This window comes from Antechinus flavipes, chromosome 1, assembly GCF_016432865.1.
Source record: "Antechinus flavipes isolate AdamAnt ecotype Samford, QLD, Australia chromosome 1, AdamAnt_v2, whole genome shotgun sequence".
In the NCBI taxonomy this organism is placed as follows: Eukaryota; Metazoa; Chordata; class Mammalia; order Dasyuromorphia; family Dasyuridae; genus Antechinus; species Antechinus flavipes.
This window is the reverse complement of record NC_067398.1, coordinates 378750032-378777823: the sequence shown is the minus strand read 5'-3', so window position 1 is coordinate 378777823 and position 27792 is coordinate 378750032. Positions and strand designations below refer to the sequence as shown.

The 27792-nt window shown below is 35.9% G+C and overlaps 2 protein-coding genes across 5 annotated transcripts in view; one reads left to right on the top strand and one right to left on the bottom strand.

Moving 5' to 3' along the window:
* Window positions 1–14249: 14249 nt before the first annotated feature.
* Window positions 14250–24256, top strand: C1H18orf21 (chromosome 1 C18orf21 homolog). 3 transcript variants are annotated; one of them, XM_051969765.1, is made up of 5 exons: window positions 14250–14436; window positions 14631–14653; window positions 17781–17980; window positions 20161–20372; window positions 23935–24256. In XM_051969765.1, the coding sequence occupies exons 1-5, from the start codon at window positions 14360–14362 to the stop codon at window positions 24086–24088; spliced, it is 666 nt and encodes a 221-aa protein (XP_051825725.1). In that variant the 5' UTR covers window positions 14250–14359; the 3' UTR covers window positions 24089–24256. The 3 variants fall into 3 exon arrangements, with proteins under 3 accessions (XP_051825725.1, XP_051825727.1, XP_051825726.1); XM_051969767.1 differs by having other exon boundaries at window positions 14424–14506; XM_051969766.1 differs by lacking the exon at window positions 14250–14436 and adding an exon at window positions 14443–14459.
* RPRD1A (regulation of nuclear pre-mRNA domain containing 1A) overlaps window positions 20379–27792 on the bottom strand; it is a 107947-nt gene continuing 100533 nt past the window's right edge. Inside the window, exons 7-8 of one of the 2 annotated variants that reach the window (XM_051969762.1) lie at window positions 24787–24888; window positions 20379–23576 (exon numbers count right to left, since the gene is read on the bottom strand). In XM_051969762.1, coding sequence (XP_051825722.1) covers window positions 23559–23576; window positions 24787–24888 — 120 coding nt within the window. In that variant the 3' untranslated portion in view covers window positions 20379–23558. Of the gene's footprint in view, window positions 23577–24786; window positions 24889–27792 lie in introns of those variants that run through there. The other variant, XR_007949257.1, reaches the window with a different exon arrangement.

Sequence of the window (27792 nt, the reverse complement as noted above, 5' to 3'; positions counted from 1 at the left end):
TCAATATCAAAAGAATGAAAAAATAGAAAAGAAAGCGAAACATCTTATCAGATCTTATCAGTTCCAGAGAACAGATAAAGGAGAACTATTAGTCAGACTACCTGAAAATTACAATTAAAAAAAAAAATCTTGATGCAATATTATGAGACATCATCAAGGAAAATTGCCCTGAAGTTCTAGAACAAGAAGGCAAAGCAGAAATAGAAAAAAAAAATCTGTTAATCACTGCCTGAAAGAGGTCCTAGGAACATCATAGCCAAGTTTCAAAACTTCCAAGTTAAGGAGAAAATATTGGAAGCAAAAAGAAAAAAAAAAAAAAAACAGAAAAAGTGTTGTGCTCCAATAAGGATTACACAAGATTTAGCAGTTACTATGTCAAAGTACCATAAGTCTGGGAATACTATATTCCACAGAGCAGAAAAGCTGGAGTTGTTACCAAAGGTAACTTACCTAGCAAAGTTAAGTATAATACTGAAGGGAGGGGGGGGGGGGGCAGGGGAGAAAATGGACATTTAATTAACTGAAGGACTTTCCAGTTTTTATGACAAAACCCCCAGAACTCAAGAAAAAATTTGATATATAACATCCAGGAGAAATATAAGGTCAAACATTAAAGACCAGTTATAAGGAACTCAGTAAGGTCAAATTCTTAATTTCTTATATGTATCTTATGTTTCATATGACTATCGTCATTATGTGAGTAGTTTAAAAGAAAGGCTTGAGCCGAACTGAGTATGATAAGATAACTATTTTTTTAAAAAACTGTGTAGTGAGAGATAAAAAAAGTAATTATCTCATACAAATGAGGCATAAAAAGGAAAAACTGATACATAAAACTAGTAGGGGGAGGGTGGGTTGTGTTGGGAACTTACTCTCATTGGGAATGAGTTTAAGAGGGGAAAACATATCTAGAAGAATGTAATAATAAATTCAGAAATAAGAAGGCAAAGGGATGGGGTTGGGGGGAGAGAAGAGATGAGTAGGTTAAGGAATAAGAAGGCAAGGTAGCAGTAAAGTAAAGCAGAGGAGTGAGGAGGGATAGAATAAATAGGATAAAAGGACAGTATGGAAAAATAGGAAGGAGGAGAATGCATGACAAGTAATTGTAATTTAGAATGTAAATGGGATTAATTTATCCATAAAACAGAAGAAATAAATAGCAGATTAAAATTTTGAATTTACGTACATATTTCACCTATATCTAATAACTTGCTATCTTGGGGAGGGGTGAGGGAGGGAAGGAAGGAGGGAGAAAAATTGGATCACAAAGTCTTACAAAATCTTGAAAACTATCTTTGCATGTATTTGGAGAAATGAGATAACTATCGAAATTTTTTTATTTTAATTCAATAATATGAGTGGTTAAACAGAATTGCAAGAGATCAAAAGAAACATGGGATCCACAAATTTAGAGAATCTCCACTCCAAATGTTCATGTAAACCATTTGTGCCTTACCTATGGTAGAGCATTCTGAGCTCATATTGGTCTGATCAGCAACAACTGAACACACTGTATCTTGACTCTCACACACTGTATCTTGACTCATACAGTGATGTCACTATGGTCCTGTTTAACAAAGGACAATAACCATTATTTCAGGTGATGGGTCCTTTTTTAGAAACATCTTTCAATATTTTATTCTTGCTTAAATTTACTGTATTATATATTTGGACATTTTTTGTTTCTTAAGGTTGTCAGAGAACAGAACTTTACTGAAAATAACATATGTGACCATCCTTTCCAGCTCAACTTTATCTTAAAGGAATTATATATGAATCCCATGAAATGTATCCATCATCTTAATATTCCAATAACAGAAATGGAGTGAGGATGGCACAGTTAATCACTTAAGGTATTAAATCAAACACAAGAATAATTTAGTAGTAGTTAGCACAGTTAATATAGGTTAGCAGCCATATTATGATAGTATAGATTGAAAGGGCTGCACAATTAATTTCTGACAGCATATTTCAGAAGTAAAGAGTAGTTTTATTATCAGTTTATAAGTTTGTTCTAAAAGGTACATCTTATTCCATTTTATTATATTTAATTAATATTATTTGATTACAAATATAGATGTTTCTTATAAGATTTAAGTTTTTATTTATGTTCTCTCTGAATTTATATTACAGATTCTAGAAGTCTCCATACTATTCAGCTATAATTATCAAAATAGCTGGCTCCAGGATTTTGCTGAAGCCAAATCAAACTGACTCAAGTAACCTAACTGTTGAATTTTCAGTTTAAGTATTTACACTTCAGACTTTAACAAAACATACAAATCAAGGCTTAATTTGTTGTTTGGTTGGTTATCTAAACTTAAAGTGGCAGAGAAAATTAGCTATGCCAATTAAACTTAAAAGAGTGTTATGTGTACATTTCCCCCAAAAAAAGCTAGTTGTTAAACATTTTTAAGCATATCCTTGCCTGATGTAACTCCTGCTTTCAGCAAAACCCAGCAGCTAAGGGGAAAAAATGCCTCAGCTCAAATTTGTAGTCTAGTTAAATATTTTTTCAAACTTGTAAATTTTAATTAAGTAATACCTAGGATATCACATAAATATTATTAAAATCCTTGATATTTCTTAATTTTAAGAAAAAAATTTACTTCCTGTTCTAGAAAGTGAAGAGTAAAAGGCTAAGATTTTTCAAAAGATAAGAGCACCACTTTGTGATACTGCCACTAAAGTGTTTTAAAATAATGTTACAATTTTGCTTTCATCACTTTTTGTAGGAAAATAAGTTGAAAACCAAATTTTATCCAGAGTGTGAAGATTCCAAATCCTAGACTAAATCAACAATGATATTCCATGAGCAATGATTATTACAGATCTCTGAATCTTAATTGTAAATCATTACAAAAAAGCAAAACTAATGAAACACAATATGAGCCTACTTTTTTTTTTCATTTGTAGAGCTAATTTTAAAGAGCTAAAGCAATTGTTGTTTTTTTTTTTAATTGGGAGAAGAAAAGACCAGTGATGGCCATGAGAAGTGTTATGACTATTTTGCCTATCAGACTTAATTCTGCATCATTCCAAAGTAAAATCAGAACCAAAGTGTGGAAGTTATAGCAAAGTATCAGAGTATATTGGATGTTGCACTAAATGACTTTATCAAGTCCTGGCTCTATCAGTTACTGGTTATATGATACTAAAAAAGTTTAATTTCCTTGTGTCTCAGTTTAGTCATCTATAAAAAGTAGATAATCAATAATCAATAAATGTATATTAAACACCCCCACATACCAGGTATTGTGCTAAGTTCTAGCAATATGGAAAAAAAAAAGATAGTTCTTGCTTTCAAAGAGTTTATAATCAAATGGAGGAAGAAACACCAAAAAGAGGAAAAGGGAATGCTGGAGAAGCCAAAATATAGAATCAGTGCAGCCAGTGGGAAATGAGGAAATATCTGTCTTGTCTCCTTTCCTTAAATAAAGGAATTTGGTCTCCTCCTTCCAATCAAAAAGACAGAGGATACTGAGAAGGTGTAAGCAGTAAGACTGGATCTTGCAGGATGATGAGAATCCCCAATAATAAGTTTACTGGAGGTATAGTGGAGAAGTCAAAGATGATACTTGCACTACCTACTGCACAGGGCTGTTGTGAATATTACATGAGATAATGTATATGAAAGAACTTTTTTAAATGATAAGACACTATGTAAATTTAAGTACTTTATATTTAAGGCACTTAATAATAATAAATGAAATTATATTATATAATATTAATTTTTATGATAAATTAATTATTATAATTTTTTATTATCAGGCAATATAAAGAAGAACCTTTCAAGCTATCCAGCTATTGAATACCTAAGTTGTGAAAAAAAATATATAGTTGAGAGGAAGGGGGAGCTCAACTTGTAGTTACAGAATCTAGGTGTGAATTTGGCTCTATAACTTACAACCTGTGTGATCTTAGGCAAGTCACATCTCTGAACTTTTGTTTCTCCTTCTGTAAAATAAGAGGGTAGGACCAGATGACCTCTATGATGACCTGCTCAGATCTAAGAAAGGTGACCACTAATGATCATGAATATAATACAGGGATTATTGTCTGAAGTAGGAAGTTAAGGTAAATAACCTGTAAGGTTTCTTCTGTGTGGAATAGAGAGAGAAAGTGAAGAACTTACAGAAATGTATGAATTCTTTTTCTGTATTTTATTTTTTATTATTTCTATTATCTCTGTGACCTACATAAGTACAGTGTGTGTAAGCCAATATTTACTTAAAACTTTAAATGTATTTACTTAACCAGAAATGATAACATTTAGCCTTATTCAATGTTATCAACATTTAGACTTATTAGTTTAAATGATGTCAACTCAGTAATCTGAAGTTTGAAGATCTGATTGATGATTCCTCTTGGTATCAGGGAAACAAAGCAGTCCGTTCTAATCTTCCTTTGGTACTAATGTTTAACATTCAGTTAGGGGAGCATCTATTTCTCAATGTTCTCTTACTTATGATGTAATCTGTTGTATAAAAGGTGTGTATCTTTACTACTTCTTTAGCCCTCCTACCACGAGCTTTCTCTTTCTTATCTTGTGATGGGAGAGCTCATCCTCCGGAGATTTTTCTGCTTTCTATTGAGTTATCTTTGAGTCATCATTTTGGGTAAGGGTCCTCTACATCCCTCACAGTTGGGGGCTCGTCCGGGATGGGGTCTTTGGGGGAGATGGCTGTGTGCACCCCGGACAGGGAAGGCACCCGCACAGTAGTTTTCTCCATGGTCTCTGGCTCTGGGTGGGCAGTCTCCCTCCCCTCTTAGACAACGACCCGAGGCAGGGATACTCAGTGGAAAGCAAAATTGAAGATTGAAGGGAGTAAAGTCCTGATGGTCAGCATTGCAGCCTGAAAGATTTGTGTAAACTCGAGGTAACGCTTTTGGGGGTCTAGGGGTCCATTGGCTGAGTCAAGGGAGACCCCGAGGGATTAGCCCTCCTAAATTTGTTTTTGGTGTGGATTGTTATTGACCCAATGATAAAGGACTTTCCTGAGGAGGGTGGCTGCAAAGTGTGAGGGTAACAAAGGGCCTCTGCCAACACCTGGACTGAGTCCAAGGTGGCAAAATGGGATAAAAGCAGTCCAAGAATTTGTATCAGGACCTTAGGGAATTCAAGAAATAGACTTCTGCATGTGTCTGTGTGTGTATGTCTGCTTTGCATTTTGTTCTGTGTTAAAAGTTAGCAAGCTTGTAAGAAATAAGAATTCAGCCTCTGTATTGCAGGCTTAGAAAAATATCAGGCTGAATTGTGGGAATTGGAATTCATTCAGAATAGTAATTCTTTCAGAGTGGCTCAGGATGTATTGATCTTAGAGCATGGTAAGGTAATTTGGAACTAGTTTTGAGCTTCTCAAGAAAATTTTTTTTCTCTTTCTCTCCCTCTGCCTCTGGCAACAGCTTTGCAGGAATGGGGAGAGAAGGGGTAAAATAAAACATAGATTGAAAGTTTGGAATGTTTTGAGAAAATAGAAGAACAGTGGCTAACACTCCTGTAAACAAAGGGCTTTGTTTTCAGAACTCAGCCAGAAAAAAAAATTCTCAAGGTAAAGCAAGGATTGGTGCTTAATTCTTTCCTGGCTTACTAAAGAAAAGAAGTTTGAATGGAATATCTAGGCAGATTTTAGGGAATTTCACAAACTGGTTAATTTTAAAATAACTTTAAATTGGTATGTGTGTTAAGATTGGAAACTTAAGATTGGAAATAAGAAATTGCAGATATTGGAAGGGAGGAATGAAAATAGAGTAAGAGTAGTAAATAGCTGAGAGAGCACCCGTGTTCAGCGATTTATCACTTTTACTCTATTTTGACAGTGTTGGACCTGTGGGAAAACTAGGTATACTTCTAAAAAGAAAAAAAAATTTCCCAGGAGAAGAAAGAAAATTTATTATTAGCAAGTCTGCTTTCATGGAATTAGAGAACAGAAAGTTTAAGAAAGCTAAACCGGGTAATTGTTTGTCTGCAATATTTGATTAAGAGTTTGGGGAACTTACTATATTTTAAAGAGATACGATAATTTTGAAATTGGGAGAAATAATTTTACTGTTGCCTTGCACATGTTAGATTTATTCTGAGTAAAAATCTTAAGAATTGTTTGAATATTGTGGCCTTTATAACTAAAGAGAAAATTTTTTTCTTTTTTTTATCATTTGGTTGGACTTCAAATTAGAAATATAGGTTATTAAACAAAATGCCAGTAGCTTACCTTGGGGGAGAGGGTTGTGTTTATATCTCCCTACTTAAATGGTATGTTGCTTTTTAGAAGTATTGGGTAATTTATAAATTATATTGTAAGTTTTATGAAATTCGGTTCAAAATTAATTGTGAATCTTGAAGTTTAAAGTTTAAAAAATGGTGATTTAAAGACAAGGGAAAAGAGAGATTGATTTGCAAAAGCAATTAATAGCTTAAATAGAGCATCTAGTCAGAAGGGTTATTGGTTTAGAAGTGTTTAAAGTATGTCGGAGAAGGTTTGAGCAAGTAGGCATTAGGAGGAGAGAGGCAGAGAGATGGGACAGGAGAATGAAGGCGATTTAAGAAGGATTGATTAGTGGGAGCAAATGATTTCAAGAAGAAATCAGTGGGAAAAAGAAGGAACTGGTTGGAAAGAGTAGTCACAGAGAGAGTGCTGTGAAATGGGATCTGGTTTTAGAGGGGGAGAGAGTAGCAGAGCAGCTGTGGAAAGCTGTGCTTTTGGCTGAAGAAAGCAAAAAAAAAAAAAAAAAAAGAAAGTGATTTAAAGGGACAGGCTGCTATTTCAAGATGTTAATTGATTGAATATTTGTTTCTATAGATACAAAATGGTTATGAATATTAAAGAATATGATCAGAAATGTGATATATAGTTTGAAAGCATTATTTCAAAAAATTTAATTGATGTTTTCAAGAACTTTTCAGATTATTTTATGTGAAAATAGGAAGTTTTAATTAACTGTATTGATGTCAATTATCTGAAAGGGACTCCAGGAATAATAGTTTATGCCTTCATCCTTTTGAAAATGTTTTTGTTGTGAACACTATGTAGTTTGGGATTTTTCTGTGTACTGGGTATTTTAAAAGCAAAATGATTAGTATAATATTTAACTTATTCAAGATTCAACATCTACTTGGGTATGTAAGAATTGTGTGAATTTTCTGGAATAAATTTCTTACTGTTATCAATATATGGTCACGGTAAATAACTGTTTGGGATTTATCTGAAACTTGGGAGATAAAATCTCTTGGGCTTATAGTTAATAGTATTTGGGAGTTTTAAAGCTCCACTCTCTTATGTGCTGAAGGTTGAGTTTTAATTGCTTATATTTTGTTATAGTCATGTCTCTGCATTTTTTTTCTTCCTGTGACTGATTTCTATGATCAGAGCAATAATTAATAAGAACTGTTAATGCAATTCAAATATGTCATACCTTGCTGTTTCCAATCTGGTTATATGTAATCATTATATCCTAAATACTTAGGCAAATGAGTATTTACCCTGGTCATCTATCTGTTACTGGATATTTGTGTCTGTGGATATTCAGGGTTTTTTTAATGTTTCTAAATAATGAGAGAACAATTGACACAGTGGTCTGTGAAACTTAACTGCTATTTATTGGGAGTATAGCCATCTGCCTGTCCTGTAAAGCAAACTTGTTCCTTCACATAGGAATTGCTGAACAATCTATACTGGCCTCCCCACATTTTGTAGCAATTCCAAACTGTTCTAATCTTTATCTGTTAGATTTATTTTTTGTTCCAGATTTTGATCACATTACAGTTATATTGACCAGCTTTTGGGACCTGGATTAGCCCATTGATCGTTGTCAGCACACCATACCTATCCCTTTGCTTGTACTGAGAACCAGTTCTCCACCCCTTATCAGCATGAAGCAGTTTTTGAATGAGAGACCATTGCCCCTTTCTATGATGGACTTTTATGGGAGACTTGGGAATGGTTGATGAATCACTGTTAAACCCTGACTTCGTCATTTATTACTGTGTGTTTAAGATTTGGGATGGAAATTGTTAAAATTGGTAACTGTTGCTGTTAAGGAAGTTATAATATGTTTATAATATCTATATTCACTTAAGAATATGTAATTGTTTGAGGGATTTTTTTTTTTTAGGAAACTCCTCCTGTACTAGTCTGTTATATATAGAAACTTTAATTCACTCTTGGAATTTATATGTGGGATGGTTACGTGACTATTTACTTTTTTTTTTTGGATGATTCCTTTCCATGAGGAAAAAAAAAAAAAAAAAGAGAGGAAGAGATTAGGAACTAGGGAAACTGGTGGATTTTTTTTCAAAATAACTCAAAGAGTGGGAATCCTTAGTTTTCTGTTCACTTTGCCTTAGGTACTTCTGCCCCACACCCTATCTCACCAGTTCAGATTGAATTGAAAGTCGTTAAGCAGTCCTTTTTTGTTTTTTTACTATGCTTTAGCTTCAAAATCCCTTATTCTGTTGGAATTGCTCTGGCAGACTATTCTCTGATTGCCTGTTTTTTAGGAAATCTCCAAGATATAGATACCTGTCTGGGGACTGGCAGTCTCCAGCCCTGTAACTCCAGTTTCTTAATTAACTATCTCAGCATTCTCAGAATTGCAGTTTTTCCTGCTACAAAATGTGGGGAGGCCAGTATAGCTTGGCCAGCAGTTCCTATGTGAAGGAACAATTGCACTCACACTGAGATCAAGCCTCTAAAGTTCAGGGTTTGCCTGCCTTCATGGTCTAACTGTTCATATTCTGCTCCGAAATCCTTTCTGGATCTTAGTAGCAGCTCCTGTTCAATCAGAGGGGACAGATGGAGCTACTCCAGGCCCCATTCTTCCCCTCTTTGGAAATCCCTGACAGACTTGGGGTGCCCCTCCTAGCATGGGACTGTCTTGAGCACTGCTACTCCCTATATAAGCAGAAGCTGAGTTAAGTGTATAAATGATTGACAACGACCTAACAACCCAACACATTGAACTGTCCATCTCAAACTGGATTCTCTGGCTGAGATGAGGGCCTTTGTACTGTTGATAACTCTGGAGTTGTCAGGAAGAGACTTGCCTTTGACATAAGTCCTTGCATTTTCTGGTTTCATTTTGATTTATTTGCTTCACATTGGGTTGGCCAAAATTATGGTGCTGAGACCTCCCAGGTATCTAGGGGAGGTAATTCAATAATTCAAATATTCAGAAGGAGAGTGTGTAATGTTGTGCCTCAGTTTCCCTAGATTGTCATCTTTATTAATATATCTTTGTATTTTTATGTGTGCCAAATGCCAATCTGTTCTGTGATAACTGTTTCCAAGACAGTTGGTGGAAGCAATTTTTATGGTATGAACATATTGCAATCAGTGGTATTATCCTGTTGCCACTATGTCTACCCCTGTATAATTACATTAGTAACCAGAATAGTTCAACAGTTCCTATCAAAATATTGTGTACAGAAAATGACGATCCTTCAGAGAAAAGGCTGGAATGTATTTGAGAGGGATGATCTTGATGGTGAACTTGATAAACAACGTATAGATGTTAACCGATTTTGAACAGTGTGTAAGTTCTTCACAGAAATATGATAAAAATCATTTACATATTACAAGGGGGGAATTGTGTGGAATAGAGAGATAAGGTGAAGAACTTACAGGAATGTATGAATTCTTTTTCTGTATTTTTTTTTATTACTTCTATGTCTCTGTGACCTACATAAGTACAGAGTGTGCAAGCCAATATTTACTTAAAACGTTCAATGTATTTACTTTACCAGAAATGATGGCATTTAGCCTCATTCAATGTTATCAATATTTAGACTATTAGTTTAAATGACATCAGCTCAGTAATCTGAAGTTTAAAGGTCTGATTGATAATTCCTCTTGGAATCAGGGAAACAAAGCATTCCATTCTAATCTTCCTTTGGCACCAATGTTTAACATTCAATTAGGGGAGAGGGCATCTATTTCTCAATGTTCTCTTACTTGTGATATAATCGCTTGTATAAAAGCTGCATATCTTTACTACTTCTTTAGCCCTCCTACTATGAGCTTTCTCTTTCTTATCTTGTGATGGGACAACTCATCCTCCGGAGGTTTTAATAAACAATGTTTCTGCTTTCTACTGAGTGATCTTTGAGTAGTCATTTTGGGTAAGGGGTCTTCTACATCCCTCATACTTCCAAAACAGTTTCTGGGACCATGGGAAAATCAATATGCCTCAGTGATCTTTGAGTAGTCATTTTGGGTAAGGGGTCTTCTACATCCCTCATACTTTCAAAACAGTTTCTGGGACCATGGGAAAATCAGTATGCCTCTCTGATCCTCCGTAACAATATGTGTCAAGTAAAAGGCATTAGATTAAATGATCTTTAAGGTCCTTTCCAGCTCCGACCTTCTATAATTCAATAATTTTTTTCCTACATAAAGTCAAATATAGTTAGGTATTTCCAAAGGATTTACCCTTCTCAATCAAAGGAGTTTTTTAAATTTTGAAAAGATCTATTTGTAGACTAAACCAAAGACTAATAGAAAAGAAAATTTGAAATGTCATTTCAAATATGAAGTGTTAAATGTAAGATGTTAGACTATTCAGTACACTGATGAATAAACATCTTTTCTCTTAATTAAAGAAAACAAAGTGTGTGGGGGGTGGAATTCCAAGTAAATTTGAGTCACTTTAAATACTAGAAAACTAGCAACTAGCTAGATGGCACAGTGCCTGAAGTACTGTCCTAAAATCAGGAAGAGTCTTCAGCTCATCAGCTGTGTAACCCTGGCAAGCACTCTGCTCTGATTGGCCTGTTTCCCCACCTATAAAATGAATTACAGAAAGAAATAGCAAAATACTCCAATAAAAAAAAAGTAAAAAAAACTCAAAATGGGGTCATAAAAAGTCTGACATGAATAAAAATGGATGAAAAAGAATACTAAAACAAGTTTGTACACAGAAAATTATCTGTTAATCAGTGCCTTTCAATTCTTGTTTTGAAACAATGTAAACATCTCCAAACATTTCAGGGGAATGTCATGATATTTTCAAATTCTCAAAACAGAATTAATTTTATCTGATTTTAATTTCAAAAATAAATATGTGCTAGACAGCATATTTTGGAGAGGAGTGTATTATTACATCAAACAGTATGGTGTCATCATTCCAAAAAGGTGAGAAATTCCTCTGATAAGTATTTGATGGGGATGAAGACGATGGAAAGAAAGTGAGAGTCTAGAAACTGATATAAGAAAACAATTTATTTTAAACCATCTGTGGGAAAATCACCTTTCAGGAAAGGTTATACAAATTATTAGGGAAATCAGATTTCAGTAATATTTCCCTATATTATTCACAGACTTATTTCTCATTTAAATCCAGATCTCCCAAAGTCATCAAAACTACTGGATGACATTGTTATTAGTTGATGAGATACATTTTTACTATATTTTGAATCTGTGTATCTAATAGAGACCTCTAATCAACAATTTCTAATTTTCTTTGCCAAGTGTTTTGCTTTTAACGGGGCTAACTAACTTCTTATATAAGTAGCACAGATCTCAAATGACTATGAAATCCTTTACAATCTGTCATAGTATGTGCTTTAGGACCTAAAGATTACACATAATTTAAGTAATCTTAAATCAAGGAGTTTAGACTTAATGATGAGTAATTTTTGGAACATGAAATCATGTAATGAAAATGGATTTTAAGTCTTTTTATTAACGAATCCAAGGTTTAGGATTATATCACTTCACTATAATGCTATGCTAAAACCCATCTTATGAGAATCTTACATCCAACTGCTGACCTCCTTGGTTTTCTTAAAGTTCCAACTAAAAATTTGCCTTCTGTAAGAAGCCTTCACCAACCCAGCTAAATTCCAGTACCTTTCCCCCTTTAATTATTTTCTTTTTATTCTATTTAGTTTGCTTTGTATGTTTTTATTTCCATGTTGTCTCTCCCATTCAGTTGTGATTTCATTTGAGAGTAGAGTCTGTCTTTTAACCCTTTTTATATCCTCAGAGCTTTGCACAATGCTTGGCACATAGTAGGCATTACTTACAAAATAAACATACATTAATAATTATTGATTGGTTGATTAACTAAGGTAGGGAGCAGCAGTCATAGAGTAAGAGGATGTATGTGACAGAACCCCTTTCTTCTCTATGAATTTTTCTTTTCTTTTTATTAATTCTTTTTAAAAATGTATTTACTTATATAAAACTTAAATGCAAAATAAGAACAAAACTGAAAAAAGACAGTCAGAAAAAAGAAAAAACAACATTCAAAAAACATTGTCATGTACTCCCAGAACATCAGGGAGGATTCAAAATATGTAACTATAAATTCCTATTTCAAGAAAGCATATATAATAATAGAAGAGATTATATTCATAAAGATTATATTCAAAAGTGTCCATTTTTTCTTTACTTCCTTGTAAGTTATTGTTTTCTTCATTGCTATGCACTTTTTACTTTATTTTTTTTCCCCTTTCTTCTTTCCATCTCCCCCAAGCAGGCTGTAGTTAAGCATGGATTATATTTATATGTACATACACATAAACACACACATATATGTGTATGCATATATTTGTAGATAGATACACATTCACAAATTCACATACTCACACACAGATACATATATACTTTATGCATACACATATATACACACACATATATGCATATTCATATACACATACAAATAAAACCATATTAATATGGCTGACAAGGTAAATTTCTCTCTTGATTCAATCTTTTTTAAAGTTTAATTTTGTCTAAGATCATTGATTACTACTCCTGCTTTTTTTCCTAATAAATTCTACTCTTGATCATTGTCCAGGAAGTGACACTTTCTATGGATAGGGCCTAGGCTACCTCAGAATCCAGCTAGTCCCAAGGCTCTCTGCTTGTTGTTTCATAGGAGCTGGCGTGGAGATATTTACACTTCCTACTGGGGTCTTTCTTTGGATCTTTTAAGTTGGCCCAGAAGGACCCCTGTTCTGCCCCAACTTTTTTTTCTCACTGATTTATATGGTCTATAAGGCACAGTTTTTTTTGTTTGTTTGTTTGTTTATGGGGGAAATCTGGAGAGCTTGGAATTTTCTGACATTCTGCCATCTTCCTGCAATCTTTTCCCTTCCTATGAATTCTTAATTACAGTACTTGCCTTCTCTTATTTCCTAATTCTTAATTCCTAATTCCTAATTTTATTTCTATTAGATTGAGAGCTACTTGAAGACAGGTTTTCTTTTGTCTTTCTCTGTATCCCCAGCACTTAGCACAATGTTTGATTAGAGTACTGTATAAATGTCTACTGAATTCTTATATCATATCATATAATTCATGTGGTTTATTTATTTTTATTTTATATTTTGAGAAGGATGGAGGAGAAGGAGAGAAGGAGGAAGAGAAGGAAGAAGAGGAAGAGGAAGAAGGAAGAGGAAGAAGGAAGAAAGGAAAAGAAGAAGAGGAAGAAGAGGTAAAAGGAAGAAGAAAGAAGGTAGAATAAAAAAGGAAAAGAAGAACAAAGAAGGTAGAAGGAGAAAAGAAAAAAAAGAAACAGAAGAGGAAGCAGAAGAAACAGAAGCAGAAGAAGGAAGAAGAGGAGGAGGAGGAGGAAGAGGAAGAGAAGTGGATCTAGATCAGAGTTCTCAGGATCATGGGTTTCTCAATAGTAAAATGAAGAGATTGGTTTGGGTGATTTAGAAGGTTCCTTCCAAAAATAAACCTGTAACTGTGACTTTCGTTCAAGTTTTACCTCTGTTAATAAGGCTTTGGGCAAGTCAGTTAACCTGAGTTTTAATTTCTTCAACTAAAAAAAAAATTTGAAATCCACCTCCACTGGGTCAACCTGTGTAGCAAAGCACCACATGGCAATTATTCTATTTCGGATGACAGCTACTGGCGTGCGTGCCTTCGTTGCGCTTAGTAGGTCCTGCGGGTTAGCTCGGTAACTGAGGTATTCCGCCGCTGCAGGTTCAGGTGAGCAGGGACTCTGCCATGCATCTGCATCCCTCTCCTACCCCAGGGTTTGGTACAACGAGGCGTCTGCATGAATGAAGAGAAATCTAGCTTCCCCTGGGAGGAAGTACATCTCTCCTCTGACGCTTCCCGCAACAATTCAATCAAGGGTACCAGGAGTTGGAGGAAGCCGTGGCTTCCTAGGGGGCGGGGATAAAGGGGAGGGGCTTAACGCGTAGCTAGAGAAGCGGCTCCCTCCAGAGTGTGCGCTTGCGTACTAATTCTTCCAGGCAAAAAAGCCGGAACTTTTCCGCCACCGGTAGTTGTTTCCGGCCGCCGCAAGCCGGAAGTGAGCGCGTAGAGGGAGATTGGATTTACTTTTTCCCCTCTGACAAGCGTGGAGTTTGTTTTGCTCGTGTCCTGGGGTGGCGGCGGCAATTATGAAGAAAAAGAATTTCCTCAAGGTGGCTGCTGAGAAGCTAATGGAAACCTGCCCGGGCCAGGCTCGGTATCTTCTGTAAGAGAAAACGAAACCCTCAGGCGAGAAAACCTTTCTTCGGGGGAAGAAGGGTCCCCGGGATATATAGGTGGGAGGGCAGAGAGCGTGCGCAGTGACGCAAGGGGCGTGGCTAGAGACTGAAATCCCCTCTCCCCCATAGTCTTCCTTCAATTGGGTTCAATAAATAACCTTTTTTTTTTCTTTTTATAAAGCTGGATGTACAATTCCTCACACGGTGAGTATATAGGAGAATACGCAAGGAGGGGCTGAGAGGGAAGTTTTTCTTTGTAAGTTTCTGTATGTTAGTTAGCTCTGCTTCTCTAGTGAAGGGAAGCAGGGAGCAGAATCTGGCACATTTTATGGGGCACGCTCCAGTGGCTATGGATCAAATAGTCCAGTACAGAAGGTAGCACAACATGTTATCTCCATTCTTCCGGCTGGCAGAAGTGAAGCTCGGGGAGGTTATTACCCATCAAAGCAGCTGGGTGGTGCACTGGCCTCTTGGCATTTTCCTCGGCAGTCTCAGTGGGGCAGCTGTGTTTCTTTTAGAAACATTTAGAAAACGGGATGTTCTCTCTTCCCCAGAACCCTAAAATTCTCAGGACCTGTCTCTGTGCCAAAGGTCCTTGCTCCCTAATTTCCACCAGCTTCTCTCTTTAGCCTGGAAGGAGCTGGCACTCCCAGATAGCGCAGGGTTTTGGTGCCTAGGCACCCCTACATCCTTTGTCCTTATTCTCCTACTCCGCCTCCGCCACTAACACTACCTCTACTGGGCTCTGTTAGATGGTCTTTCAAGATTGTTTGCTTTCCTCTTTGTAGTTCTATTACCCTGACAGGGTATAGTGTCCACTGGATGGCATCTCCCTCTAATATTAAATATGGCAAGAAATTGCCCTGGTGGCAGCTGCTTCTTCCTGTACTCTCTTCCAGTCCTACTTAGTCTGTGTGGAACTTCCTTAAACTGAAACATGGGAGAGAGCTTATTCCCAGAAAGTCGTTTTCCCCTTGCCCTGTTTCCTCGGGTTCATCCCTCCCCTTGCTTTGTCAATAACCCTATATTCAGGATTAGAATATGAGTTTCTGAACTTTCCTGCCTACCTGCTGAGAAAGAGCAGGGCAGGAAAAACTAGATTTCTCTTTGTCCTTTGGAATTAGATCCTTTCTGGGCCATCACCCCCCTCCAGCTCATACTATTCTGCAATACTTACTTCTGGCAGGCACCCAAGCCAGCTGTGAGCACTGTGCTGTCACTAAACCCTTGACTATCCTTAGCATACAAGGCTGCCCCTGGTGATGGTCGGGAACTGAGAGAAGTCACAAGGCCAGTACAAAAAAAGCCATAGTCATAGGAAGAGTAAGTCTTCCTCACCTAGGTCAGTCTCTGAAAGGATCCTCCCTCTTCCTTCTAACATCTCCCTGCCACTAAGGCCATTTATTCCCCCTCTCCCCACCAAGAGCAAGCAGTCTTGAAGTACTTTTTTAGAAGAGGTACATAGACCTTTTGCCAGGGGTTCACTATCCTCTTCCCCCATTTCATTTCTCTATCCCAAGTCTGTCATTCTCTGCATCCCAATTCCAGGGACATACTTTATGTCATCTTACCTCAGTGGAACTGAGGTCATGGGTACCACCTTAGCCCTGAAGTCTGGAAGAGCTGAATTCAAATCCAGAAGAAAAAAAACTTGGTGGTTATGTGACCCTGGTCAAGCCAACCTCTGTCTGCTTCAGTTTCTTCTTCCATAAAATGGAGATGATAATAATATATACCTCCCAGGGTTGTTGTAAGGATGAAAGGAGATAATAATTGTAATTTAGCACAGTACCTGGTAAGCTCTATTTAAATGTTAGTAGTTGTTATAATAGGCAAGTGTTCTCCCACTTTAAAATTTAGAAAGTTTTCTGGAGCAAGAAGAGGTTAAAACACTTGCCTATGGTCATATGTCCAGTATGTGACAGAATCAGAACTGGAACCCAAAACCAAAGGACTTCAGACACCTAAGTCATACATTTATTTAGCAAATAAAGAGTTTTACAAATTTCAATTCAAAAAACATTTAATATGCATCTGTGAAGTATCTTTGGTCCTAAGGAAGATAATAAAAATAAATAAGATACTTGATTTTAAAAAGCTTTCCATTTAATAGGAGATAAGAAATGTGCAGTTCATTAGTATATCACAAGTGCAGAAGAAAGATGTGGACTAAAATATTAAAGTTTGAAGAAGGTCAGGATTACTTAAAGCTTGAGGAAATGAAGAATACCTTCATGGGTTGTTTTTTAAAGTATATTTTAAATGTAATTAAGACAGCTATTTATTTAAGGGAAATCATTGGTATATTTTTTGGCCACATTTGTATGTTTGTACTAACAGTTTTTTAAAAATAAGAACCTACCTTACATAGTATTTTTAAGCTGGTAATTTGCTTTCCTAATTATAGTTTACTATTTAAATTAATTTGAATTTCTTGAACTTGCCAGTATGTAGCAAGGAAAGAAGACCCAGGAATATTTGAGAATTGAAAAATCAATTTTTTAGTCTAGTTGAATTTTCCTTTTTGAAGTAATCTATCTTCTGAAGATAACTAGTTTCCATAAATGTTATCAAACCTGAATAAAAGCATCCTCCAGGATGGAAATTGTTTTCCAGAGGGCTTTTCTTTAAAGTAAAATCAGGCTACAGGCCAAATGAGGCATCAGTGGTATTGTAGTTAAAAAAAAAAAAAACTAGAAATGCAGAATTTCAAGTCAGAATCTAGTGTTGCATCTTGGATCTAATATTTAATACATATATGATATTGAGCAAATCTCTGTCTCAGATTTGTCAACGGAACAATAAGGGAATATGACTTAGGTGTGAAGGATGACTTTAAAGCACAAATCTTTACAAGCAAAATTATGAAAATGAGGCATTTCATATACATTACTGAAACACATATAGAGTCATCTTGTTTTTCCACTTTATCATCCTCCAATTTTTTTTAAGTAAAGTTGCATTTTCATTTATTGCATTTGTTTATAGGGCACTTATACCTATAGTTCTTTATTGTTTATATTGCCAGTTAATAAGCCTCACATAAATATTTTTTGTTTGAATACATTTGTTCATGTTTCTCATTTTGATACAAATTCTTTAAGAAGTAGTATGTTAGTGGCAGCTAGGTGGCTGTTGTGGATAGAGCACCAGCCTGAAGTTAGGAGGACCTGAGTTCAAATTTGACCTCAAGACACTTAATACTTCCTAGCTATATTACTCTGGACAAGTCACTTAACCCTCTTTGCCTCAGCAAAAAAGAAGTAGTATGTTGAAATTAAGTTTGATTTTAGCTAAGAGTTATAACCTGCTTCTTTTGTTCAAATTATAGATGAAAAGACAGTTTCAGAAGGCCAGTGTCCATATTGTTACCAGTTTCTGGTGCTGGATAGATACAGAGTTCGCCTCAAGCCCAAGCCAAAATTAACACCAAAAGTAAAGAAACTTCTTACTCGAGAATCAAAAAATTGTAGACTCACTTTTAAAGAAACAAAGATTCTTCAAAAGTACTGGGACTCCAAAAGTATTCTGGTAAGATTTTTATCTGAGTATATGACTAAAAGGTTTTTTTTTTTTTTTTGGAAGAATATTTTTATTTAGGCTTACTCTTATTGTGATTGTTAAGTTATTGAAGACAAAAAATGTTTTTCCCAAGACTGACTTGACCTGAAATATCAGAATTATGTTTTAAGTTTTGGTGTTTTTAAAAATCAAGTTCAGATAAAAAAAAACCCTCAATCATTCTCATTTATCCAGGGTATTTTTAAAAATCATGATTATCTAAAGTTAAGCAATAAAAACAATATATTGCAAGTAATAAAAAACAAATTTAAAATATAACAACAAAATCATTCCCAGAATTGAATAGTGTAGTTCTTTTCACATATGTTCAATTCATTCTAATTCTTAATTTATTTTTCAATTTGTCTTCCATTTTCTGTGTATAGTATATAAGTTCTTGAGTTTTTCTTTATTTTTATTTCTGTTATGCATGTTACCTTTTGATCATAAAACAGGAATAAATAGATAAGCTTGTTTTGACATTTCTTTCCTCAACTTAATGATTTGTTTATTTAGTAGAGAGCTACCTATACAAAAGGTAAGAGATATAACAAAGTCTAATAATAGCCACAGTAGTTAGGTACCTGGAGTGCAATAAATGCAGTGTGCTTACTTTTTATAAGTGGATGTACTGATATCATCAGAAAATTTTAAATTCTGGCATTTATTTTATGACAAGTCTTCGAGTTCCATTGTATCATAAAGGCTCAAATCCTTTAGTGAACAATTTTCAAATTTTATCTAGGCATGTAATACGATGTCCTGTCTTTGCCAAGGGACAAATTATATAGTAGACCTGATTTCAGAATCTCTATTGAAAATTATGAAACTGAACAGAGGAAACAATAGTGTCAACAGTCAAGAGAGTGTTATAGTTTCAGATCTTTGGAATGTTATTTCTTTGTCTTTTAAAATGGTGTTGACAGAATCATAGATTTTCTTGTCTAAAAATGAGGAAAGAATAAGTTATGTAGAGGAAAAAAATAGCTGACAAGGTAGATTTTGAAAAGCATTATGACAGAGAGGCTGAGTTCTGGACTCAGGATCAGGAAAACCTGAGTCACTAATTCTATCCAACACATGTTACTTACTTAACTTCCCAGTGTTCAAGATACTTTTCTGACTCTAGGTTGTAAAGAACCTTAGCAATAGGAGTTCCCTATCCCTTAAAGTAGATTTTGATTCTATTTTCTTATTTTATTTTTACCCAAATGTAATCCAAAAATGGTTGTAGTAATACTTTGAAAGTGAAATTAAGAAGCCTATTATGATTCTCTTTTTTCTGAGCACTATTAATAAAACACATCCTTAATTTAGAGGTTCGAATTGAGAGAATATATATAGTACTTTAACAATGGGATCATTTATGGATGCCCATCAATTGGAGAATGGCTGGGTAAATTGTGGTATATGAATGTTATGGAATATTATTGTTCTGTAAGAAATGACCAGCAGGATGAATACAGAGAGGACTGGCGAGACTTACATGAACTGATGCTAAGTGAAATGAGCAGAACCAGGAGATCATTATACACTTCGACAACGATATTGTATGAGGACGTATTTTGATGGAAGTGGATTTCTTTGACAAAGAAACCTAACTGAGTTTCAATTGATAAATGACGGACAAAAGCAGCTACACCCAAAGAAAGAACACTGGGAAATGAATGTGAACTATCTGCATTTTTGTTTTTCTTCCCGGGTTATTTATACCTTCTGAATCCAATTCTCCCTATGCAACAAGAGAACTGTTCGGTTCTGCAAACATATATTGTATCTAGGATATACTGCAACATATAAAGGACTGCTTGCCATCTAGGGGAGGGGGTGGAGGGAAGGAGGGGAAAAAAATCGGAACAGAAATGAGTGCAAGGGATAATGTTGTAAAAAAAAAATTACCCTGGCATGGATTCTGTCAATATAAAGTAATTTTTAAATAAAAATTAAAAAAAAAAAAACAATGGGATCATTTGAGATAATATGTATAGCATGCCAACTACATTCTAAAAAAACAATATATAGAAGACAGGAGTTAAATTGTTTTAATTGGAGGTCATCATCTGGTCTATCCCTTTTATTTTAAATATATACAAATAAACTGAGACTCAATTTATACATAACAGATTTTATGTATCTTTTTTTCTTTGTAGTTGGTTACCTGCAAAGCATGCAACAAAACAGTGAAGTATGATGGTAAAAGCAGAAGCTTTCTGGCAGAAATGAAAAATAATCTTAGCACTCCCAAGATCCAGTCTGGCCTGAAGACACCAGATATAGCAACTTCAGGATCTACAAAGAAAAAGAAGAAATCCTTCAGCCATAAACCTGGCTCCCAAAACAATAGTCCGGCATTAATTTTCAGGTATCTGATAATTTATTTAAAGTGCCATATTAAATATCATAATAGGCTGTACGGATAGCTTAGTCTCACAAGGCTTCTCAAAGAAATCTTAATATTCAGCTTTTATAAAAGGAAAAATGGGAGAAGGTATTCTTTTGATCAGAAATAATCAATTGAGCAGGCTCTTGGATTATCTTCATTTACAAACGAAGTTGAAATTTTTTTATGTTGATGTTTTCAAAACTGAGAAACAAATTAAAACATAACTCCCTCTGCACTGTAGGTTGAAGTGAGTAATAGCATAAAACATGTTCAGACCCTAAACTCATTTGATTTTAATGAGAATTAGAGTAACATAATTTTGTTCTGTGGTCTCTTTCTTGAGGTGATCCATGGATTCTTTCAGTATTTGTTTTGCCTTCTGCTTCTAATATATCAGGGCAGTTTTCCTTGATAATTTCTTGAAAAATGCTTGATTGTGATTGTCAGGTAGGCCAGTGATTTCTGATATTGTCTTTCCTGGATCTGTTTTACAGGTCACTTGTTTTTCCTGTGAGATGTTTTATATTTTTCAATTTTTTGAATTTGTTTGATTCCTGATATCTCATATCCTTAGCTTCCACTGTCCAATTATAACTTTTAAGATATTGTTTTCTTCAGTTAATTTTTGTTAATTTTCAGTTAACTTTCTTTTCCCTTTGGCCAGTTTTACTCTTTAAGAAGTCATTTTCCTCAGTGGATTTTTGTAACTCCTTTTCCATTTGGCCAGTTCTACTTTTTAAGCAGTTTTCCAAGCTATTGACTCTTTTTTTCCTAATTTTCTTACTTCACTCTCATTTCTTTTCCTAATTTTTCTTCTACTTCTTTTATATGATTGTTAAATTCCTTTTGATCTCTTCCATGAATTTTTCTGGGATTGAGACCACTTCCTGTTTTTCTTTGAGATTTTGCTGTTAGGTGTTTTGACTATTGTCCTCTTCTGAGTTTGTGTCTTGGTGTTTTATAGTCATATTTTTTTTGGTTGTTGTTTTTTGTTCTTTTTTTTTTTTTTTTTAAACTTTTAACCTTTATCTTTCTTTTAAATTTGATCTCTCTGCCCCACGATAAAACGAAAGACACTATCTTCAGCTTCTTATGCCAGAGGCCCTGGCTGTTTACCTTGGTACTGCACTGATGTTGCTGAGGCCCATGGGAGAACCTAGTATCTGGGTGCTGTGTTTAGGGAGTGTCGGGTTTGGGGTGACTGATGCTGCTGGAGGCTCTAGGGCTCTACACCTTTCCTGGTGCTGAACTGGGCTCCTAGTGGTGGTATCTGATATATGCTGAGGCCACAAGGGGTGTTTCGGTGTTTCCTCAGGTTGTGTTAAAGCATGTGATGATCTGGCTCCTGGAGGCTGCCTCTTTGCCCAGGGCTACACTGAAGCACTGGATGATTCCTGGAGCTGTAATCTCCCAGCTCCCCTGGCTATGCTAGGGCACATGGGGGCTCCCCATGTATTAGCATTCACTCACTCCACCACACTGGGGTTCAGGATATCCTGCTGGTTTGATGAGATGGAGCTTGTTGTCAGTTTATTGGGAAGCTTCCTGTTGTGAAATGTCCTCCCCCTTTATTCAAGTGATATGGACCCCTCCTCCTGACTTTCTAAGTTTCCTATGCTAAAAGGTTGTTTTACCCCATTTCCTTGCTGATTCTGCTATTCCAGGACCTGTTTTGAGGCACTCTTTTATGGTTGCCCAGAGTTGAATATGGAACATTTACAGCCATTCATTGCTTTCTCCACCATCTTGGTTCCCAGAACCAGGGACTCTTTTTGTCTAACATCCTCATTGTAGATAACATAGACCTAACTAATAAAAGTCTAGATTCCTTTTTCTGACTTTTAAATACCTATTCAACAAACATTTGCAAAGTGCTCTTCATTTGAAAGGCACTGTTGCATGCAAAGCTTTCAACAGGCAAGCTTAAAACTGTCCTCCAACATCAGTTCACACCATTGCCTTTGTGATGTTTTACTCACCAGTCAACCTAGATTCTTTGCTACTCCTGAGCCCTTTTCATCTTTGCCTACACTACAATGAGTAGTGGGGCTTAGTGGGTTAGACTCAAGCTTTAAAGTTACAACTGCTGAGCTTCAGTTTCCTCATAAATAAAATGAGAGGGTTAGAATATATGGCCTCTGAGTGCCCTTCCACCTTTAGACATATGATCTTATACTTGAGAATGTGTCCTTCACCCATTCCTCACTTACTAAGTTTGATCATTTCATATTCCATTAGTGTCATTGCTATATCTACAGACCTTGAGAAATGTTCTGGGATGTGGGGTGGACTCCATCTTGGGAACTTAGAGAAGGACATGGACAAAAATCTTACAGGATGGGCAGGCACAGATGAATTGTGATCTGTATTAGTGAGGAATATTCACATTGATAAGACTGCATATCTATTTACTATGCCTTACTCACATGCCTTTTTTATTGTAAAAATTTTCCCTGATTCCTACCCTACATCTCAAAGCCCTATTCATTATATCAGACAGCAGGGGTGGTACTTAGGACCTAGGAGTGGACCTAAGCTTCAGTTGAAATCTAGTCTCAGAAACAAGCTGTGTGACCCTGGGCAAATCAATTAATCTCTTTGCCTATTCCTTCAACTGTAAAATGGGGACTATATAAATACTTACCTCACAGGGCTGTCATGAGGAGTAAATCAGATAATATTTGCAAAAATATTTAGTCCATTGTCTGGCATAATTCTTGTTGTTTAAATGCCCATTTCCTTCCCTTTCTTTTGTCATATTTTAATATCTTAGACATAGTTTCTGAGGTTGTTCTGTTCTCTGTTTTAGAGGCATTTATAAAAACAGCAGTGAGCTAAGGCATCTGGAAGAATAGGCTCCATGGCAGGGGGTAAAGTGCCACACATATCTGCCTCAAGGAAAATGCCAGAGGCACCCTTGCACAGGAACACACACAGAAACACATTCTGAATGGTGTAAATTAAATCATGGAGACACACACACACACACACACACACACTCCCAATGTCGGTCACATTCCTTCACAGTAGGAATTAAAAGGGTCCTGAGCAGGGAATGAGAAGCAGCGTGTATTCAAGGTTGTCATCATCATAGTTTTAGAGGAGATGCTACCTGAAGCATGACACCAGCCAGTTCTTTGAAGTGTCCTAGAGAAGCTGTAAGGATCACCTGATTAGTTGAGACTATTGAGACAAAAAAGAAAGAAAAATATTTTCATGTGAAATAAAGATGACAGCATATGTACCTGACATAATCATTGCTAGAATGCTAAATACAGAGTGCCCCAGAACATTTAGTGCAGTTTTTAGTTATGAAAGCTGAAAACTTCTCTAAAACCTGACATCCTAAATAAGAATGAGGTTTTGTTTGTTATATATAGAAAGCTAAAGAATAACAAATCTCAGAGTCCAGTACCCACAAACTTATGGCATTTTAGCAGTGCGCTAAAACTGAGCAGAAAAGAGACTTTTAAAAGAAATTGTTAACCTTTTAGCAGTAGTAATTTGCACTTTGTTTTTTTTGTTTTGTTTTGTTTTTCAGAACACCTACATCTGGACAATCAACACCTGGTTCAGCCTCAAAAAGTCTCAGTAAAATGAAGCATCATTTGTCTCAGCTGAAAATGATGCTTAATAGTGAAGAAAGCCAAAAGACCCCATCAAAGGACTTCAGAAATTTCTTGTCCTCCCTCTAAGCAGTGAACATGGTAACACTGGAAACAGTTGTTGAAGGAGGGAGGCCTGCTTTGTCCTCACAGCAGCAAATAATTATCTTTCACATCCTTTTCAGTACTTAGTAACTAGTGTTTCTGCAGTGCCTGGCACATAGTAAGAATTTAATAAATGTTTATTTAAATTAATAAGTGTCTATTTATTCTTAAGCAGTTCTTCCAAGAATTAGACTCATCTTTCCTCTTTCTCCTGCATCAGTGGTTTGTACTGAAAATCTCTATACCAATGTATTTGTTAACTTTGAGTAATCTCTTTTCTGATTGAAGATAGACATATGCTGCATATTTTCCTTTGGAGAAAGAGATGAATCACAAGAAGATATTCTAATTTCTGGGGCTATATTTAATTTCTAAGTCTAAAAATTATTTTATAACATAATATGGTAATTCTAATTTTTTATTTGTCCTAAGCTAAAATAGTACTGAAGGTTTCTTAGGATATTTAAATGATTAAGCTGCTTTGAATTGTATGCTACTTTCTATTATATTTTTATAGTTCAGAATCTCTTTGTTTTTAAAATTCAAAACTTTTTCTAGATCAAGAATTAATAGCTTATCAAAAGGGCTTTCCTAAGATTGGCTTTGCCCCTAGTCAAATTCTCACAAGTTTGAGAAAATAATTTGCACCTATCTTTTAAGGCTGAGATGGCTGTTTCTCTTACTCTGGAGATGGGAAATGCGGCAGTAGATTCTAATTGGGAGTAAATTGTGAAGACTTCCACAGTTGGAGATAAGTTTATCATGCTTGCCAATTTTTCTTCCCCCTTTGGAGAAAAAAGAAATTCCAAAATAAGACAGGGGAACTTAATAGGTAATTACTCAAATAATATAAAAATGTGATGCTGGAGCCTGACTTTGGGATTATGTTTGCTACAGAAGTTGGGACAGGGCAGGAGAGATGATCACTGAACTTTCCCTTTAATCTTTCTTGAAACCAGAGGTCAGATTATCTGAGCCAACCAAGCTATATAGACCCAACCTACTGGTTTCCAAGAACGTCTCAAAGGAGGCAGGGATACATCATGAAAGAATTTTCTTTCCAATTTTCCCTGAAAGCAAGCAAAGAATAACTTCCCAGAGTGTGGTTATACCAGGACCTAGAAACATTTGTATTTTAACAACTTGTCATACCTATAGGATCTGAGTATATCCCTTCATCAGAAGCGTCCTCAAGCTACGTATTACCATCTGTGCTTGCCAGGTTAAATCCAGGTGAAGATAATTAGAGATGAACGTGGGTAGTCATTTTCCATGATTGTCCAGAATAAATTCTCCTTAGTCTGAAATAACAGATCCTATCCTGCATTCAATTTTTAAAATCTACAGTATAGGATCTTGGTTAGCCTTCATCCCATTTGATAACATGCATAGAGATAAAGCTATGAAACCAAAGAATAAAATCATAGATTTTTAAACTTTTTGAATGATCTACTCCAATATTTTCTATGAAGCAGACTTAGAGTGGTTAAATTGCATCATCCCATATGTCATACATTTTCTTTTCACCAAAAAAGCAATTGAAGGGGACTTTAAAAGCCCAATGAATGATTCAGCAAGAATCTGCTTACAGTTTTCCCAAGAATTCATCCAGCTTTCATTTAAAGGCCTCAAGAACCATTACCTGAAAAGGCATTCTGTTTAAATTTGAGATCAATATAAATTGTTGAGAATTTTTTCCTCACAAATATAAGTCTATCTCTGCAGCTTTCACCTTCTAGATATGCCCAGTATGACCAAGCAAGATAAGTGCAATCCTATATAGTAACCCTTAAAATATTAGAAGTGAGTTGTCTTTTCTCCTCCCCACCAAGTCTTTTCCGAAGTAAACAGCCACAGTTTTGCAAACAATTGTAGCTTAAAATCTTGAGGCCTTTCATTCCATTCAGTCCTACTAAGCAAATCAGTAGCTTCTATATACTGGCCCTGGGGGATTTTTTAAAGGCCTTCCCTACAATCAATTTATATTCTCCTGAGATGGTGGAGGAAACTAAATGTACACAAATAAAATTTAGTATAAATCACTTCTAGGTAATTTGAAGAGGAAAAAGGTGTTAACTAGGTCAATAAAAATCTCATTAAAATGGGACACTTGGCTTTATACAGGAAGGAAAACCAAGGAGTCCAAGAGAGATGAGAGCATACCTTCCAGTCCCCATGGTGGCCTATGTGAGTACAGAGCTGGGAATTGTGGAGTTCAGAAACCATCAAGCCAGTCAGTCCAAATGGAATATAATACATGTGAAGGGAAGTAATAAGTCCTTAAGGATGGATGGAGAAGGGAGAGAAAGGAGCTAAATGTGACTGGAAAGTTTATGTTGTGTCTAGGAGGAAGTGAGTAACTGAAGGTTTTTGTGCAAGTCAAGGTGGTTATTAGATCCATCCTAGAAATACATTATTTTGTCAGTTGGGTGACAAATGGAGTGGACAGAGGAGAGACCTAGCAGGAGGAGTTATTAGGACACTATTAAAATAGTTGGATTGCGATGATGAGGTACTCAGGTATGAAATGGGAAGGCAGAATTGACAAGACAGTAACTGACTAGTTCTGGGGGGTGTGAGATGAGGGAAAGGAAAGTTGAGGATATTTCCTAAGATTATGAACCTGGGAGAATGGTGCTGCCATCACAGAAATTGGAGATTTGAGGGAAAAGGTAAGTGCAGGGGGGGAAGACGATGCTTTGAGCTGTTTTAGAGGCCATCCAGGTGGAAATATCCAGCAAAGAGTTGACAATGAAGATTTGGAGGTCTGGAGGGAGAGTGCTTGGCGCTAGACTATAGATCTGAGAATTTTATCTCTGTAGAGATGAAAGATATGCAGGGAAGCACATGAGATTACCAAGGGAGAAATACATGCAAAGTAAACAAAGTCCAGCACAATCATAATTATGCTGTTGGAATATTATGGAGTTTTGGATTATCTCCTTATAAATTGTGTTAGATTTTTTAAATTAATTTTCATCATAAATTTAATGAAAGCCAATATGAACTTATATTCTCCTGAGATGGAGACAAATACTAATTATCTGATCCAAGGTAAATCATTTAACGTCTTGGTGTGCTATGCAAGCTCTCTAAGACAATAGGTTACAGAGAAATATTAGTAGTTCAGTCATTTTCAGTTGTGTCCTATTCTTCATGATCCTATTGGGGTTTTCTTGGCAAAGATACTGGAGTGGTTCATCATCTTTTTTCCAGTGGATTAAGATAATAAAAGTATCAGAATGATAGTAGAGAGACCAGTAAGGTTCTTTCTAGATGTACATAAAAAGAACAGAAGTAGAAGTAGAAAGCAGGTGGAGATAACAATAGGGAGACAGACCTGGGGTACTTGAGACCAAACCTTGTGACACTTTGCCTATGGATGAATCAGTATTCTTTGTGGAAGTACCCTATAATATAGGAAGGCCGGAGGGGAGCTAGAGAATGCAGAGTGTGATCTGCTCAGGCAGCCTAGCAATGAGAAGCTGAACCCAATGGTCTACCAGGGAGACCCTGCTAGGGAGTGTGTAAGGAAGAGGGGGAAAGGAGGAAAAGATGAAGACTTGCTTTGGCCATGGGAGAAGGTCCTACTGGTGATTGCTCTTAGGGGATTAAAGTGGTGAGCTTCATGGGTGTGGTCTGAGGTGTCTGAGAACTCCTAGGGATGGCGGGCACTTGAGGAAGAGGCC

What these genes read in the sequence shown, in the direction of transcription:
- C1H18orf21 (XM_051969765.1), top strand. Translation starts at nt 14,360, where the DNA reads ATGAAGAAAAAGAATTTCCTCAAGGTGGCTGCTGAGAAGCTAATGGAA. An exon ending in GATGTACAATTCCTCACACG is followed by an intron (nt 14,654 to 17,780) that starts GTGAGTATATAG and finishes TTCAAATTATAG; the next exon opens with ATGAAAAGACAGTTTCAGAA. An exon ending in GGGACTCCAAAAGTATTCTG is followed by an intron (nt 17,981 to 20,160) that starts GTAAGATTTTTA and finishes TTTTCTTTGTAG; the next exon opens with TTGGTTACCTGCAAAGCATG.